General features: G+C 38.1%; 1 protein-coding gene across 3 annotated transcripts in view; it reads left to right on the forward strand.

Moving 5' to 3' along the window:
* The window catches only part of LOC136837305 (cytosolic carboxypeptidase-like protein 5), a 513,303-nt gene that overhangs the window by 212,691 nt on the left and 281,619 nt on the right, over positions 1 to 18,993 (forward strand). For all 3 annotated transcript variants that reach the window (XM_067102045.1, XM_067102047.1, XM_067102046.1), the window contains exons 3-6: positions 5,252 to 5,346; positions 6,809 to 7,025; positions 7,639 to 7,897; positions 10,443 to 10,523. In XM_067102045.1, coding sequence (XP_066958146.1) covers positions 5,252 to 5,346; positions 6,809 to 7,025; positions 7,639 to 7,897; positions 10,443 to 10,523 — 652 coding nt within the window. The remainder of the gene's footprint in view (positions 1 to 5,251; positions 5,347 to 6,808; positions 7,026 to 7,638; positions 7,898 to 10,442; positions 10,524 to 18,993) is intronic.

The following is an 18,993-nucleotide window of genomic DNA, read 5'->3' on the forward strand; positions in this document are numbered from 1 at the left end:
TACCTCCTTGCTGTATCAGGTTGAATTTTCACTGTGGAGCTATAAAATAGCTCATAATAAATATTCTTTAAATATTGTTACACCCATATATATATATATATATATATATATATATATATATATATATATATATATATATAGTAACAATATTTAAAGAATGTTTATTATGAGCTATTTTATAGCTGTACAGTGAAAATTCAACCTTGATACAGCAAGGAGGTAAAGACGGATTACGGCATGCACGAAAGAAAGCAATTCAAAAGCTCAAAACTATATCACAATTATAGATATATATATATATATATATATATATATATATATATATATATATATATATATATATATATATATATATATATATATATATATACAGTATTAGATTTACCTGTGCTTTTAAAGCACTGTCATATGATACTCATCACTGCTGTGGCATTTCTGTTATATGTAGATTTTTAAAGATATTTCTGCCACTTTCTGTCGAAAAAACAGATCTATATTTCAATTTATTTCAATTTCAGTGTTCATCAGGATATCACACAACAAGGGAAAGCAATAAATTTATTTACAATCGAAGTATGAGGAGACATTACTTATGAAGAATCCTCGTCAGAGGATGCTACATCGATAACAAAAGAATCTATATATTTATCAATGCAAACATCTCTTGAAGCGTCATCTCTTTTTTTATATCTTCGGCATGTCTCACATCATTAGCCCAGTTGTCAGAAGATATGGATTCAATTGCTTCTTTGACCAAAGGAAGCAGGTCTGATTTTTAAAATGATTCTTCTTTGCCACGTATGATTTCACCTGCGCCCATATCAGTTCTGTTGCATTATACTGGCAGTGATATGTAGGCAGCCTAACCACTATGTCCATGATCTCTTGCCAGTCTGTCAATCACGTAATCATTTTCTTTACATGAATGTCTTTGCAACTTTACTAATTTTTTTATTAGCCAGTCTTTAACTTCATCCTTTTTGGCAGACATTGTCGGAGGTTTATTAATTCGAACTGAATGATAAGAAGCGTTATCCAACACTATGATGGCAGATGGCCCTATATTGGGAAGAAGCTGGGTTTTAAACCATTTTTCAAACACTGCAGAATTCATCTGAATTTCTAGATTGCGTATCCCTTGTCAGCTGGGTGCTTGATCATTGATAAAAATATTACCCAGAAATGTGGTTAATATTGCAACCAATATTGTGATTGTGTCTACTTACTCTCAATGTTATTGATGTACAATTAGAAGGAATAAATCATAGGTAAAAATTTTTATTCTGTCACTCTCTCTCTCTCTCTCTCTCTCTCTCTCTCTCTCTCTCTCTCTCTCTTCTTTTTTTTTTGCCCAGCTAGTGGAATAGTAAGCGGAACCATAAAAATTATGAACATTCTTTATGATTAGTTTTCTGACGAATATACAAATAATTTTTAACTATAATACACAACTGTGATGTAGCTGTCCTTTACGGATTCAAACAGAATTAGAGAAAATGACAAAAAAAAAGAAGACTGTCATCCTCAATCAGTGCAGTGCTTATACCTCTGGCAACACTAAACCCCGATATATAGTACTTATCCTATGTTTATTTATTTGTGTTGTTACATTAATTGCATAATATCTATATCACGGATCGCTACTATCACAATATTATCATATAAATAAAACAGGTTAATTTGCAGCAAAACAACAAATACAAACGCTATTACAATGATTGTTTACGATTTCGTGCGTCTGGTAGCATGCTACGGGTGACTACCGTCTGAAAACCCTCCGGATTGTGGTAAGTGTGAGGTCTCATCTCGGCCGTAATCAAAGGGTTAAATCTAGTTTGTCTGTTACGTCTATCTCCAACTCTTATTAGATTAAAAAGCCATGGTGGAATTAGATTATGTAAAATTTTAAAGATCATGAGACATAAATCAAAATCAATCTTCTGTTTGATTGTCAGCCATTGCAAGTTATTTAAAATTGGAGTTGCATGGTCATACTTCTTGGCTTTCCCATCAATTACTTTTGCTGCAAAGTTTTGAAGCCTCTGTATCCGCTGCAGCTGCTGCTTAGTTGTCGAGCCCCAGATCTTTAAACAGTAGTCAAGAATGCTCACGGCAAGAGACCGAACGACCATTCCCCGCATTTCACTATCAAATCGGTCCTTAATTTTATTTAAGTATATTAAAGTACCATTTACCTTCCTACAGACTTCATCTATATGACCGTCAAATAGCATATACTGGTCAAAATATACCCCAAGATTTTTTACTTTAATGCTTTTCTCAATTGCAAATCCATTGAAATTTATTTTTGTGTCTTCAGGAATTTGGGATATGAATTGCCTAGAGCCAATAAATATACATTTAGTTTTAGATTCATTAATATTTAATCCATTAATTTGAAAATAACATCTCGCCATTTCTAATATTCTTTCTGCTCTTACTATCAAGTTATTTAGTTCATTAATAGTCCCAGTCATTAGAAGTTGACTGTCATCTGCGAATTGAACCAAGATGCAGTCTCGTACAGCAGTAGCCATATCATTTATATAAATTAGGAAAAGTATTGGCCCCAAGATAGATCCCCGTGGAACTCCGAATTCTACTGGTTTAGGGGAGGATATAACATCGCCTAATCTCACTGACTGGTAACGATTTTCTAGATAGCTTTTAAACCAGAGAGGGTCAATTTTTAATTGTGTACATTTATGAAGTAAAATATTGTGGCTAACGCTATCGAAAGCTTTAGAAAGATCCAATAGAATAAGTAAAGATATCTTTTGTCGTCGATATTTCTGTAAATAGTTTCTGTAACTTTCAATAACGCAGTTTCAGTAGAGAGATGAGACCTAAATCCATGTTGAGTGTGAGACAGTAAATCATTTTCCTCGAGATATTTTATGAGTTGAATTGACACAATCTTTCCTAGAATTTTAGATATGATGGGCAAAAGTGATATTGGTCTGTAATTCTCCACATTATCTGCATCACCACTCTTAAAAAAGGGCAGAACGTGGGGCAACTTCCAATCGCTTGGATAAAGGCAAGTCACTATAGAGGTATTTACTATGACAGTTAAGTAAAACGCAATTATCGGTAAGGCGTCCCGAATGAAACGGAGGGATATCAAATCAGATCCATAGGCTCCCGTGTCATTAAGCTCCCCAGCTACTAAAATAACTGTTTCGACATCAACTGGCTGTGGCCTAAAAAAGTCATTAAAATTCTCATTAACTATATTCGACTCATTTCTTAAAAGTTGTGAAGTGTTGTTCCTATCTAGATTTTGCTGAGATTTTTCAAAGGCTGTCCTACCAACACTTGAGAAATACTGGTTGAACTCTTCTACTTTTTCCTTCTTATCATTATAATCAGGTAAAAGGGCATTATTATTTTTGGGGATCATTTCACGAACTATTTTCCATTTATTAGGCAGAGAGAGAGAGAGAGAGAGAGAGAGAGAGAGAGAGAGAGAGAGAGAGAGATTAGAAACCTTGTTCCAAGACTGGACTATATTTTTCTGAACACTTTTGTCCTCTAATAGATGTTTTGTTTATTCCGATTGTAATCAGCCATGCAATGAGTTGGAACATTTTCCTAAACGAATGTTCAGCTATATTTCAAGTTCAAGTTTTGACGTTGTTGATGTCTGTTCAACTGCAGATCTGTGAAAACTTTTAGTGACTTGTTAACTGTACACTGTGCAGTAAAATCCCCTCTAGTTCCATGAGGAACACGACCCTGTTCTTATCAGTTTTTTTTTTTTTACTGGATATTCCGATTGGTATCTGAATTATATATTTTCAATTGTGAATTGTTTAGAGTTATTTTCCCGTATACGAGACGATTTCCCTTTGCTTTTTCTACATACAATCCCGGAAAAAGCACTTTAAATTTAATATCTGCTCTCTCTCTCTCTCTCTCTCTCTCTCTCTCTCTCTCTCTCTCTCTCTCTCTCTCTCTCTCTCTCTCTGGAAAAGTCACGCACTGTATCACAAAGTCATTAGATTCCCTCTTCGCTAAGGTTGATTTAGAAAAAGCACCAATAAATTCCTTATGTCATTTGTGCTATAGCTATATATGACTTGTGCCGTAATGACTTTAACATATTTAAGTTGTTAATTTCCTGAAAGCATTTAATCATCCTACGGAGGAAAGTCAAGTGTTCAGGGTAGGTTTATTTACCAGAAAGACTGGACCACAAGGAAATTTACAGGAACACTATTAAAGAGTACAAATCAGAAAGTTGTGTCATTTGCAATATGTGTAGGAGGTATTCTGGTGGCTGGGATCCTCAAATGGTGTAGAGAATGTGGCGTTGGAATTAGCACTATTGTCTCCTCAGATTTATATAAAAAACATTGGTAAACTGTAATGAACTAATATTGCACTGCAGAATAATTTTTAGCATATATAGAAACGGTTGATTGCTGTTTCGCGTAATTTATATGCTGCACAATTGAATTTCTCAGTGAATATATGGAATCAGTCAAGAGTCATTGTCATACTCTGACCTGGCAAAATTAGTTGTGTATGCTGTGGCCTTATGATTTTTTCAAAATGTGCCTGTCAGTGGTGACCAAATACTTTACAGACAAGTTTATATGGTCTTTTACTCTTCCTTTGTCTTTTGGTCTACTATGTATTCATTGCTCAGTACCTGTATAACTAACGTATCTTGGTCCCTTGGATGAAAAATAAACGAAATCCTCTCATGAAAATAAAAGGAGATGCCAAGATCTTCGACTTTTAAAAGTCCCCTTCAGGGTACAGAGCAATTTGATATATGCATCTTACAAAAGAAAGCAATATGAGGTCATAGAGGAAGATTAAGACCAGTTGACAACTACTTAAGTATGCAGTTTCTTAAAAGCAAAACATATCTAGTGGAATAAGTGGTTAATAAGATCACAATATACAATTATCAATTTGTAACACAATAACGCACACACACACACACACACATATATAATTATATATATATAATATATATATATATATATATATATATATATATATATATATATATATGTGTGTGTGTGTGTGTGTGTATATATATATATATATATATATATATATATATATATATATATATATATATATATATATATATATATATATATATATATATATATATATATATAATACTGTATATATATAAAAACTGAAAGTGTCCCGTTCCTATAGACAAGTATAATTATCTCATATTTCCTGTTTTTTGGCTAATTTCTCTTTATTTTCTGAACTATTTCAGACGGCCATCTTCAACCTGATCAACATACACAAAGGAAGAAATCTGTTCTGCGAGGGCCTCACCCCTCTAGTCCGGTCGACCTCCAGACCCAAGTGGTGAGTTGACTTGGAAAACGTTACCCTTTAAATATGATATAGTTTCGGGATAACGCTGACGCTGCGTCTGGTGCAGAGGGAGACGTTATGCTTGCATGTTTCTTTTATATGTGGGTAGAGGATGTCTGTCGCTCGCGCGCTATTCCACCAGTTTGTGTTCCCTTTTGGGGAGACGGCACAGGTTTATTACATCCTCTGTTTCCTGTTTCTTTTCATCTATTCAGTGTGACCTCTGTTTTATCTTTAGCATCAGTGACAAATTCATTTTTATTACTGTTATTTTTTCACATTGTAGCTTTGCGTAAGTGTTTCGTTTTCATCCAGATTTTCGAAATATGCCGTCCAGTTACGATATAAGAATGCATAGATTTCGTCATTTGTACCGGAAAATTTTTTGCTATGGAAAGTAATGCTTTAGTCGCCTTTACAGATTTTTAGAAATTTATTTTATGCCCAGTGATTTTAACTTTTTTTTTTTACACTGTAGTATTTCATTTCTGAAATTAGATTTGCGCTCATATTTTTATAATCATGTAATCATTAAAAATAGCTTCAAAGTCAGTCGTAATGAATGTAAATTCCTCACATGATATGGAAAACTGAACTTGGTGATATTGCACGTCCAAAAAAGTCCCTTTAGTTTGCCTGTAATGATGAAAGAAAATTAATCAAATAAAATGTAATGCCCCAACACGCTGCCAATGCCTTTGGTCAACTGGATGTGGATTTCGTTCAGAGGTGACAAAGTGAACTAGGTCTCTTTATTATTAATAAAAATACAGGGAAGATATATGGCAAATTTGACCTTATCTTAGTCTCTCACTTACTCAGTTTGTATTTTTCCATATTTAATTTATACACGAGTATTTGCATATTATATGACTTTATTTTATAGCAATTCGCGGATGACTGTAAGAAATGTGTGAGTACAAAAAAGAGATTATGTTCATCATTTAGCATGTATATATTTGTCACAATTAAAAAACAATCTTGATAGGAAACAAGTTCCCAGCGTTTCCCTAATATTTCTTTTTGGTAACACACAAATAACTGTAAGTTTCATTAATGTTATGAGAAAAGTTGAGGTCTCTTTATCTAATGAAAATTGAATCTGCTGTATTTGTAATGTTTTACCCTTGTTATTGAACTTCTGCGAGACATTAATTAAACCATACTTTTTCGTTGTGAAGAATATTGTCAGCAGTTCGTTTAGGGATGCAAATGCAGGCAAAAATCGCAAGATAAATATAGTTGTCAAAAGTGCCAATTCCCTCATTAACAAAATATAGACAAGCTTGTCGTATCTGCATAAGAGATCCACAGGAATGTGGACCCATATAATTTTGTCCATTTCATTGTTCCCATTGATTTCGCCTCCTCCACCATCTCATCTCCCCATATATAGAAACGGTATCTGTCACTCTAGTGTTTGTCTCAGTCAGTGTTGCCACATTCCCAACAGGACCCGGATGCCAAGTGAAAATGTCTACTACTACGAGTCGGCCGAACACAACGGTCAGAACGTCCTGAGTTTCGCCATCTGCTTTGACGTCGAGATGGACGTATATCAGTTCGCACTGACGTACCCCTACTCGTACACCAGACTCCAGACCTTCCTGGATGTTCAGGACGAGAAGAACTATGGCTTTTGGTGGAGACATTTGTTGGCGAAGACTGTGGTAGGTGAAATTAATACCTCTAATGTGACTGGTAGAATTGGTGGTTTGTCAGAAGAGGACTGATTACCGTGACTGGGTGTAGCTGTGAATAGTTTTCTTAATCTCTGTCATTTTTCATATAAATATTCAGAGCGCAGCTAGATTATGGTCCAACTAAAGACCATTATTTGAGCAGTAAAAAATCTTTGCTGAACGGAATTTTTATACAGTTTGAAAGACATTACATAGATTACTTACACGATTCAAATATTACGACCATTGACGAATTGCCTTCTCAGTACTGTGAGAGAAAATTCGTGACCGTGTACTATCCAGACAAGGTGAATGACATGTGAAAAGTAATTAAATCGTTACTGGACGTTTAGCCAAAATAATGACGCATAGTTATGAAATAAATTTTTAAATAGTTTGTCATGAAGCCGTAAAATTTCCAAGACTATTCTGACCATAATTTAATTTCAGAGCTTTTGAATGGCGAGAGGTACGGTATTCAGATAAACCTCAAGTCAGAGTGCTGCATATTAGGTTATAGAAACATGTCCCTTGATAAATCTGTATAACGTTCTTCTTTCCGGCAAATAATAGTGCTCCCTCTTTTCTTTTGAATTAAAAGTTGAAGAGAGATTGTGAGGTGGTGACCATCACCAGTCCCAAAAATTACCGAGGACACGTCCAGGAAGCGGCCGAATCCTTGGCGCTCCTTGTGACCAATAATGAGGAGACTTCCCCGGCCTCAAACTCACTGCAGGCCACCGAAGATAAAGGTCCTGATGGGAATGGCGAAGACGAGAATGAAGAAGACGATGATGTTGATGGTGATGATGATGATGATGATGATGACGACGACGATGAAGAAACAACTGCAAAGCCCAGTACGTAACTCTTTTTCTCCTTCCTCCGTCTAGCATTGTTTTTAAACTCTAATCTTTTCAACAGTAAAAATTCCTTAAATCAACTAGGCTGCTCTTTCATTCATAATGTAAACATACTGGCACACACACACACACACACACACACACACATATATATATATATATATATATATATATATATATATATATATATATATATATATATATATATATATATATATATATATATATATATATATATATATATATATATATGTATATATATGTATATATATATATATATATATATATATATATATATATATATATATATATATATATATATGTGTGTGTGTGTATGCATTTATATAATTTCGACAGTATTTCCTCCATGATCAAAGAAGCATGTGACAAGAAGTGGATCTTTTCCTTGATTTCCAACACCATAACTTGTAGAGTGACATACTAGACCTGGGATCCCATGCAACCCCTTATTCAGTGCCTTTCATCTTCTCGTCCCAAAATGGATGTTATGTTTAAGAGCGAGGCGAGCGAAACTCACGCTCTTTGAACAGTGTAATTCTGTATTTTCTTGAAGAGTCCCTTCTGTTTCCTTACTGGCTTCCATGCCTCTTTATCATTATCACTTAATGCCTTTCCTTACTCTAGTTCTAAGCAATATTTTCGATGATGTTTTCTTCCATGAACTGTTTCGGTACAAGTATTTCCTATTGTTTGTTCATCTACTAGGAGCTCGATCTTACGAAAATGTTTCTACTTTAGAATTTGGGATCAGAAATTGAACATGAAAATCAGAAATTAAACATGAGGGCTAAAAAGGAAGTTTTATCACTTTCATCGATGATTCTCTGTCAGTGTAGGTATGTAAATGCGTTGTGGCGAATCATATACCACATTCATCACTATTGTTCGTCATTATTATTGGTGATGTATATTTTGTTACAGTAACCTTTGTTGCTGTACCTTTGTATGAACTGAAGAAGTGTCTTGTTGCGGCAAAAGTTAGTTTGCTAATCCAGACGCTGAACACGTGCAAAAGTACAACATTTGTCTGACAGAGAAATTGCCTATAATATCATGAGAAAAATTCTGGCTGTTACAACTTGAAGTAGGAACTGCCCTCTTTCTAATCATTTGATTTTGAAATTTTACACTTCATTTTACTGTACTCTTCACTCTTCAAATATATACTCTTTTTTTAAGGCAATTATTATATTCTTATTAAGCATACAATAGGTATAGCCGTATGTTTTCACGTGCATACCCCAGCAGATGTATATACACACATATATATGTATGTATGTATGTATATGTATGTATACATGTGTATATATATATATGTGTGTGTACACGCGTGTCATTGCTGGAAATAACTGAATGTGAACAAATAAGAAAAAGGATGGGTGTTAGTAAAATAACAGATAAAGCCAGGGAAAGTAAGATGAGGTCGCATGGTCATGTGGTTCGCAGAGAAGAGGATGCTCTGGTTTAGGATGCATATGATATATCCGTGAACGGTAGAAGAAATAGAGCTAGGTACAGAATCAGATGGAGGGTCGTTGTACGTAGAGACCCTAGTCGTTGAGCGTAGAACGCGCAGAAGCCCAAAATAGAGTTCTGTGGAGAATGAAGACTCGAGCGGCCGAACCATGGGAAGATGGGATTAAAATCGCAGGAAGATGTTTGTCCGTATGTGTGATGTATATATATATATATATATATATATATATATATATATATATATATATATATATATATATATATATATATATATATATATATATATATATATATATATATATATATATATATATATATATATATATATATATATATATATATATATATATTATATATAGTATGTATATATATATATATATATATATATATATATATATATATATATATATATATATATATATATATGTATGTATGTATATTGTATATGTGTGCGTATATTTGCGTGGGTGAGGGTGATATGATAAACAGTAGTGTGGATCACAGCCTGGTTATAAGCATTGTTAGGTAGTTTGGTCAAGTAGAGAGGAATAGAGAAGACTAAATTGGTATAACAGAAATAAATTTTCGGAACTACGGAATGAAGTGCCATTAGAGGCAAAGGTATATAAGAGTTTGTTTATTTTCAAACTTGTTAAAAGGAAAAGCCTTGATATCTCTGAAGCCTAGTGTAGTGTGTTAGAAAAAAGTAACGACACATTGTAGATGGTAGTTCATTGTGGTTCATTATATAGAAGGTGAGCAAAAGAATGACAGCTGTCCTGAATATCTTTGAAGTCACCCTTTCCTCGAAGAAACAAACCTTTTCTGAAAAACGTACATGCATGCATACTGGTGGATAACATTCCGGGTGTTTATTTTCGTCACAAAATGATTATGAAATTCCTCCTGCTAACCCGCGAATTTGAATAGTTACTCCATCTGCCGTTAAGAGCTGTAAATATACGTGTTTATATGGCTTATTTTGTTTATTTATTTCATATTATTTTTCTTTGTTTTAATCCATACATTTTTTTTTAACTGACAGAGAAGAAAGGACCTCCCCGGGTGGTCGTGATCTTGGCCAGAGTCCATGCAGGCGAATCTCCAACGTCTTATATGGTCCAGGGTAAGTACTTGTTGAAGTGTTTCGAGTACTCACGTCTCTGCATTCTGATTGCACTGACACTGGCAGATTATATTTCAGAAAACAATAATAATATTTCAATATGGTTAGACGCGCGAGGTTCGCAATGACAGGTCGCTGACTTTTATTACCGGAGTTGATCTCATGGAGATTGAATCCACAATGACAGTAGAATTTTCTTACCCTAAGTAAATCACGCGTTGGCCCCACATGCCATGCATGCATCCAGTCACTGATTTTTATATTTCTGTCGTAAGGGAACAGTACAATATTTACCAATCATTGTTTATATAATACATAAGTTGTAGAAAGTTCAATACCAAATAGACCTTTAACCTCAATCAGGGTTTGAATTTACTCGATGCTACAAGCTTGAGTGATATTTTTCTTTGTGAATTTGTTATTGTTATTAGAGTTCAAATGTTAGACTGTCCCCTAGTAGGGCGTGGTTCCAGGGGAAAAAAACAGGACAAGAATCGTTGCCGCATCACGCTTTTACCTGCCCAGTCATAGATGAACCCCTTGTGCAGAAAACAACCGTTAGAAACTTCATACAGCTACCCAAAAAGCTCATCAAATTCTCTTCACTTCCATAAATGAGGATTGGATCAACAATCAACAACCCCTCCGTACTACCCAGCTTATCTTCCACAAACACTCCAAGTGTCTTCCCAGTTTTGTGCACAAACCCAACTATGTTCTTATGTCCTTAACAATCACTTCTTGCCCATCCTTACACTAACTCTTTCTACTCATGCTTGATTCAGCTCTGCCCCTTCCCTATCGTTCACATTCAACACATCTTCACAGTGCACTCTCCAGCACCCCAGGCCTTCTTTCTTTTAGGAAAGCATATCTCCATTTGCGTCTTTTTTATTCTGAGATCCATTTATTTATTAACCTTTCCCTCTCCCTTTATTTCCCTGTCAAACCATTTTCTCTTGTTTCTAAAGTGCTTGATCTTATTTTGATCAATTGCTTTCTTTTTTTCTCTCACTGTCTTCTTGACTACCCTAACCATCAACATGTAAGCCGGGACATAATCTTTTCTTCTGTCATGCAACTGCATCTGAATGGGTCTCCTTTTTACCTTCGGTAAACTATTTTTCCTTCTCTGTTCCCTCACTAGACACTCCTCTGTTTTGAGGCACAAAATTAGAAGTACACACGCACAGAGAGAGAGAGAGAGAGAGAGAGAGAGAGAGAGAGAGAGAGAGAGAGAGAGAGAGAGAGAATTGAGTATAGAATGGCTATTTGCGGATGACCCAGTTCTCAGTGGAGATAGTGAAGAAAAACTGCAGAAAACTGTCCAAGATCTTGGAATATTTGCAAGAGTAGAAAATTGAAAATTATGTGAGAACGTTTATGGTAATGATGGTTGATAGAAACTAGGAAAATGTAGCAATGAGTATTGGTATGGATGATGGAAGAATGGAAATGGTTGATCTGATCATTATTTTGGAGTAAAAATAATGGACGTTTGTAGGGTAAGAGAACTGAGTCACAGAACAGGTGGAGCAAGGAAGTTAGCAAGATATTTGCAAAATACTGAGAAAGGGCTTAGACTGTCGTGGAACCCAAAGTCAGAATGTATGAAGGAATTGTCAAGCCCACTCTTTTATTATGAATGTGAGTTCTTCATTGGACAGGTGGGTACCGTTCTCAGCTAGCACTCTGCTGGCCCCGCTTTCGATTCTCTGACCGGCCAGTGAAGAATTAGAGGAATTTATTTCTGGCAATAAAAATTCATTTCTCGCTATAATGTGGTTCGGATTCCACAATAAGCTGTAGGTCCCGTTGCTAGGTAACCAATTGGTTGTTAGCCACGTAAAATAAATCTAATCCTTCGGGCCAGCCCTAGGAGAGCTGTTAATCAGCTCAGTGGTCTGGTTAAAGTAAGGTATACTTAACTTTTTTATTATGAATGTGAAGTATGGATGTTAAATGTCAATAAAATAAAAGATGGAATTTAAGATGCTAAGAATTATTGTTTGTTTATTATAGGTGACACAGTAAGAACTGGAAAGCTGAAAAATGTAGATCAGTTCACAAAACAGAAAAAAGAGCAGCATGAGTGAAAGGTTGGCTGAAAACATTTTGAGATAGTTTGGTGATACTGGAGGGAAATGGGTTAATTGAAAATACATAGTCCAGAAAAGTTTGAAGAAAGGAGAAGAGGAAGACCTAAAGACTGCTACATAGATAGAATAGAAAAGGTATGGGAAGGGAAGATTCTGAATATCCAAGGTGCATGAGAGGTTATTCAGCTTGCAATGGGGTTTAACGGGGTTAGGAAGAGCATTGTTCATTTGCATGAAGTGGCGTATATTGGAAACATTTTCTGCATATGGAGTTAATCCACATTAACTGTCCTGCCTTTTATATATGTCATACCCCGCCATCAGGTAATGATATATATATTGGGACGGATGGAACCTCTTTTCAAGCTACCTCACTGGTTTTTACATCTGTAACATAACTGAGAAAGAAATAAAATTCATTTCAATTGTTTTAATTACTAGAACTGTGGGTTTCCACTCGACCCTTCATAAACTCTCTCCTTCATTCCCCAAAATGGTTACGTTTAACCCTTCTCTCTGTTCAAATGACTGCCTAAGGCCTTGTTTCCAGGTGACGGTCGTACCTTCTCAGCATCAGAAAACGGGCAAGGAAGGAGCCACAAAAGAGAAAATTGACGCCCCGCCATGTTAAAAAACCTTCCACAATGTTAACTGGTGCCATGTAATCTATATAGAAAACATGACAAAGGTTGACCTTTGCATCACCTATGTTGGATGCGATGCATAATCTCTGAGGTTATTTATAGACGATGCAATGCCAATCGGGAGTGAAGTGTGCAGAACACCACCAAGGACAGACGTCCTAACCTCGCCTGACCCTCGAACTTTCCACATGTTCGACCCCGAGGTTCAGACCAGTATACTTTTGTAGTGGCATTCTAATTCCCTCCTCCATCACCAGCGCCCTATTGAACGAGGACACCGTCATCTTGACGAAGATAATGTACCAGAATTAGGTTTCTTAGTCAGTCACAATTCTTGTTATTTCTCTGTCTGATTTTCATTTATTTTCCATTGTGTGATCACCTTCAGTAATTTGTGTTGGAGCATTTCAGTGTTAATTATGCATTTAGTGTTGAACTGAGTTATTTGGCACCATCTGTGCATTCCCTCAGTTCCCTTTGAGCACCTTATTATTCTTGCAAGTAATCATCTTGCATATATTGCAGATAGGCCCCGACTGTGGAATCACTCTGCTCTATCCATGTGCAGTCTCCCTTCTACCCCCCACTGTGATGTTTCATGTTATGAAGACATCATCGGCGTAGAATATTTATCCTGTGTAGGATTCATTCATTTAGCAGGCCCTTATTATTACTTGCCCAGGAATTCATCATTCTTCTGATCTCTGTTTGTTATGTAAATATAATTGGTTAAGAGAACCCTTGAGTTTATGTAATTTTCCCTCACATGAAGAAGGCCCTAAGCCACAGATTTTCCCTTGCTTGTCTACAAAGTTCCTAATATTGAGTCAGATGTGTAATAAATACAATACAGTAGATTTCTTGATAATGTAAGGAACTCCCTGCGTTCATCCCCTTGACATTCATAGCAACTGGCGCACCTTGCCGAGTATGCAATTGCTTTGCAATTATCAGTAGAATAGCAACTGCTAGCTGGTCTGCATAATTAGAGACAAGCCTGATATCATACCCCCTCCATTTTAAGCACATGAGAAGAGCCAGTTCCACAGCGTAGGTACATGTCAAAATATTTTGTTTAGGTTTGTGCTAGGTGCGAAAAGTGACTGCAATCATTGTTAGGTAATTGACAGGCATATTGATTTTCTAACGGGTCGTGCCTGTCTAAGCATTATCTTAAAATGTCTGCGACATCCAAAGCCCAGCAAAATGAGGACTTCAAGTTCCACATGTCCGCTGGAAAGGACTATCAGGACAATCCCTGAGGGATTGGGTCCAAGAGAGAGTAGACGATGCCAAGGCGGAAAGAGAGGCAGAAAGACAGGAGACGGAGAAAGAAAGAAAGGCCCAGGAGAAACGAGAAGAGGCGGAAACATAGGAGAAGGTGAAAGAAAGAATAGCCCAGGAGAAATGAGAAGAGGCAGAAAGACAGGAGAAGGAAAAAGAAAGAATAGCCCAGGAGAGACAAGAAGAGGCAGAAAGGCAGGAGAAGGAGAAAGAAAGAAGAGCCCAGGAGAAATGAGAAGAGGCAGAAAGGCAGGAGAAGGAGAAGGAAAGAATGGCCAAGGAGAAATGAGAAGAAGCAGAAAGGCAGGAGAGGGAGAAAGAAAGAGCACATCTGCTTGCAATGGCAGCTCACGACAGGTGCAACACACCAACACCCTCTCCTCACTCAACCCTCAGCAGTGTGAGCACCCTCATAAGAAAATGGGACGAAGTCGAGCCTGAATCCTGGCTCGACCATATTGAAAAGGTTCTGACAACCTATCAGCCCTCTGCCAAAGAAGTGTCTCTGATCCTGGGAAAGCACCTTAAAGGGAAGGGTGCCATTGCATTCAATGCTCTCCCCAATGAGGATCAAAGAAATCTTGCCCTTGTCCGCCAAGCTATCACAAACGCTTTTGAAGTCACTCCTGACCATTGGAGGAAAAGGTGGAGAAATAAGCCCAAGGAATCAGGCCAAACCTGGTCTGAGTGGATCCTCAAAAAGATACGGGCCCTAAAATGTTGGCTAGAATCTCTGAAAGCCACTAGTGTGGAGGATGTCCTCGAACTCTTCCAGTTCGAGGACTTCTTATTTTATGCCCCGCCAGTTCTCACCACTCATCTATGCGACAAGCCGCCCAAGACAGTGGTCGAGTGCCGCCGTTGGGCTGGCTTATGGGATACGCATCATGCCCGTCTTAGTTCCCATAGACGAAAATTATATCCCTCCTCACCTGCCTCAACCAACTCCCAGCAACCTCACAAGAATGGGCGCCCCCATAAGTAATCCGTATTGTAAGAGAACAGGCCATCCCACTGAACAGTGCCGCTTAAAGGTTGAGAATCAGCCAGAAAACCCCTCTATGTCCTCAAATGGGACAATACCCCAACGAGCCACACCTGGGTCGTGGATGAAGGGTAAAAGGCTTGCTCCCTCCAATGGGAACGTGCCAGGTAAAGATTATAGCCGGACTTATTGACCCGCTTGCAAAGTCTATGGGCACTCTGCCCAATGGGCAAAATGTCCTAATAATAATAAATCAAGTACGCCTGCCCTTGCCTTGGTAGTCACCGACCCAGCATCCTTAGGTTCTCCAGCCCAGGGTCCCATTTATGTGGCACTTCCCCGAGGTAGGTGCTCCACCAGCCAGGTCAAGGCATTTGATGATTCTGGCACACAAATGTCCCTCATAAGGGAAGACAAAGTTCCCTGTGGAGCTACCATTAACAGACATAACCTCGTCATGATTGAAGGTATCAATCACTTTAAGATGATACTTCCTACTGTCAGGTTGAGGATCATGAGACCTCATAGATCTGAAATCTGCGATCTTGCAGTCACCAGATACATTCCTGGAGGTTATGACCTCCTCCTGGGACAGGACTTCCAATCCCCATCTAAGTTACAGCAATCCAGGGGTCCAAATCCCCAAAATCATTCATTAGGCATGAGTAAGCCTCAAACACCTGCATTCGTTCCACTGCCAGTGCCACCTGAGTGCAATGTGCAGTGGCCCCCTCTCAAGATCAATTCCCAATCCCATTCTGGTGCCCGGCCATGCCCCAGTGCCAGTGCCAGGGGCCCCAAATAGATCCCCCTACAGGAGATCCCACACTTGATTCATAATCTCTGCCAGTGTCACCTGTGTGCACTGAGCAATGCCAAGCTCTGTCCATCCTGAACGACGAGCAAATTCCAAATCAAATATTATTGCCTGACCCTGCCTTAGTGCCAGTGCCAGAGCACATCCCCGATCTCCTTTCCAGAGATCCCAGTCCGGCCCCTCTTTCTTCTCCTGGCTTGGCTACGCTACCAATGCCAGTAAGAGAGAAGGACCCTTCTGGCCACAGCGGAAACTCACCCAAAGGTGCGGCCTCACAACCCATGCCTGAGCTGGTCAATCTTACCTGCGAGCCTCTCACGCTCCCACGACTCCTTCTGCTCTGTCTCAGTCTGCCACAGACACAACAGTCAGTAAGGATTCTGCTATGTCTCAAATGGCTGATGAACTCAAGGAACTGCAACGGATCTTGGTAGAGCTTGTAAAAAGGACCCCTGTGTCAGCTGTCAAAGAAGCCAACACTGGTGGCATTCAAATACCCATGGGCTTGGTTCCACAGATTCCCCAACCGAGACAAACCATCAAAGTAAGAGAGGTCCATGGAAAAAATACTACGGGTGTGGATAATTCCAGGTAGCTTAAAGAGGGCCCCGAGCTCTCCTGGCACAGTGCCATCCTGTTACCATACGAAGGCCTTGTCACCCCTATCCAGAAGAGGATGCCAGGGTCCTTCACCTATTTATTTCCCTTATGACTCTATCCCTTATTCTTTCCCTTTAACATTTCCCTTTCTTACTTTTGATTATTACTCACTTTTATTTTGTGCCTTACCAACGCCCCATTTTACTTTAACCTCCTCTGCCAGTGCAGAGTGCCATTGACAGATATGCCAACTGTATAAGTCCTATGACTTCCCTTTCATGCCTACTGCAGCATGATGCATTTAAAATACGATATGCCATCCCCATTAGTTATTATTATATGAGTACCAACTTGGCACAGTGCCATTATCCTAGATGCTGGCAAATGATCCTGCCGGAGGAGTCACGCCCTCTAGCTACCTTTGTGGCCTTTTTGGGCTAGAATGAACCTAGCTGTTTTTCATAGGCTAAGGAATGTAATTTCAGCATATTTAGTCATCATCCTGTATTAACAATCATTGATTACTGTGAATCTGTCACCTATTCTCTTTGTAAATCTCTTGTAGTAAATCTCGAGTCTCAGACTGGCGACCTTGTGTTTATAGTGCCCGAATGGCACTGAGCTGTTGCTCAAGTATCGTGGAACCACCAAACCAAGTCCATGTTTACCTTACTGTAATGCCTCTTCAAGGCAGACTAACTGCATGTGTGCAAATTTCGTAATTGATTGTTATTAAGAGTGCATGAAGTATCTCTAGAATTAACCTAGTATTAGTTCATTGTTTTAACTATACCATTAAGTTGTGAAAATATTCTGATTAATGCTACCGTAATGTAATAGGAATTTAATAATAAGAATATGTCATTTCTAACAGCAGGAATTTATTCTGCGTTAGTGTAAGTGTCACATGGTTGTTTTGCTTCCTGAAATTAATTGCTTCGCAGAAGTTTAAGTTAAATTATAAGGTACCAAAGGTAAATGAGAGAGAAGTAAAGTAAAGTCTTTAATTGAGTTTGCTTGCTGGTAATCATTCTCACCTGATCTAGGGTGTGATTGCTATCTTGGTTGGGGAGGTGCGATGGATGGAACCTCTTTCCAAGCCATCTCACCCATTTTTACATCAGTAACGTAACTGAGAAAGAAATAAAATTCATTTCAATTGTTTTAATTACTAGAACTGTGGGTTTCCACTCGACCCTTCATAAACTCTCTCCTTCATTCCCCAAAATGGTTACGTTTAACCCTTCTCTCTGTTCAAATGACTTCCTAAGGCCTTGCTTCCAGGTGACCATCTTACCTTCTCGGGGTCAGACAGCGGGCAAGGGAGGAGTCACAAAAGAGAAAGTTGGCAACCCACCATGTTAAAATATCCTCCACGAGGTTAACTGATGCCATGTTTGCTATATAGAAAGTGTGATAAAGATTGACCTTTGTGCCACCTATGTTGGACGCGATGCATAATCTCCGAGGTTATTTATAGACAATGCAATGGCAATCGAGGGAGAAGCGTGCAGAACACCACCAAGGACAGACGTCCTTAACCTTGCCTGACCCTCAAGCTTTCCACGTGTTCGACCCCGAGGTTCAAACCAGTATATTTTTGTTGTGGCATTTTAATTCCCTCCTCCATCGCCAGTGCCCTATTGAACGAGGACACCGTCATCTTGACGAAGATAATGTACCAGAATAAGATTTCTTAGTCACAATTCCTGTTATTTTTCTGTCTGATTTTCATTTATTTTCCACTGTGTGATCACCTTCAGTAATTTGTGCTGGAGCATTTCAGTGTTAACGTAATTACGCATTTAGTGTTGAACTGAGTTATTTGGCACCATCTGCGCATTCCCTCAGTTCCCTCTGAGCGTCTTATTATTCTTGCAAGCAATCGTCTTGCATATATTGCAGACTGTGGAATCACTCTGCTCTATCCATGTGTAGTCCTCTTCTAACCCCCCTGTGATGTTTCATGTTATGAAGACATCATTGGCATAGAATATATATCCTGTATAGGATTCATTCATTTAGCTGGCCCTTATTACCT

The sequence above is a fragment of the Macrobrachium rosenbergii genome, chromosome 58, assembly GCF_040412425.1.
Source record: "Macrobrachium rosenbergii isolate ZJJX-2024 chromosome 58, ASM4041242v1, whole genome shotgun sequence".
NCBI lineage: Eukaryota > Metazoa > Arthropoda > Malacostraca > Decapoda > Palaemonidae > Macrobrachium > Macrobrachium rosenbergii.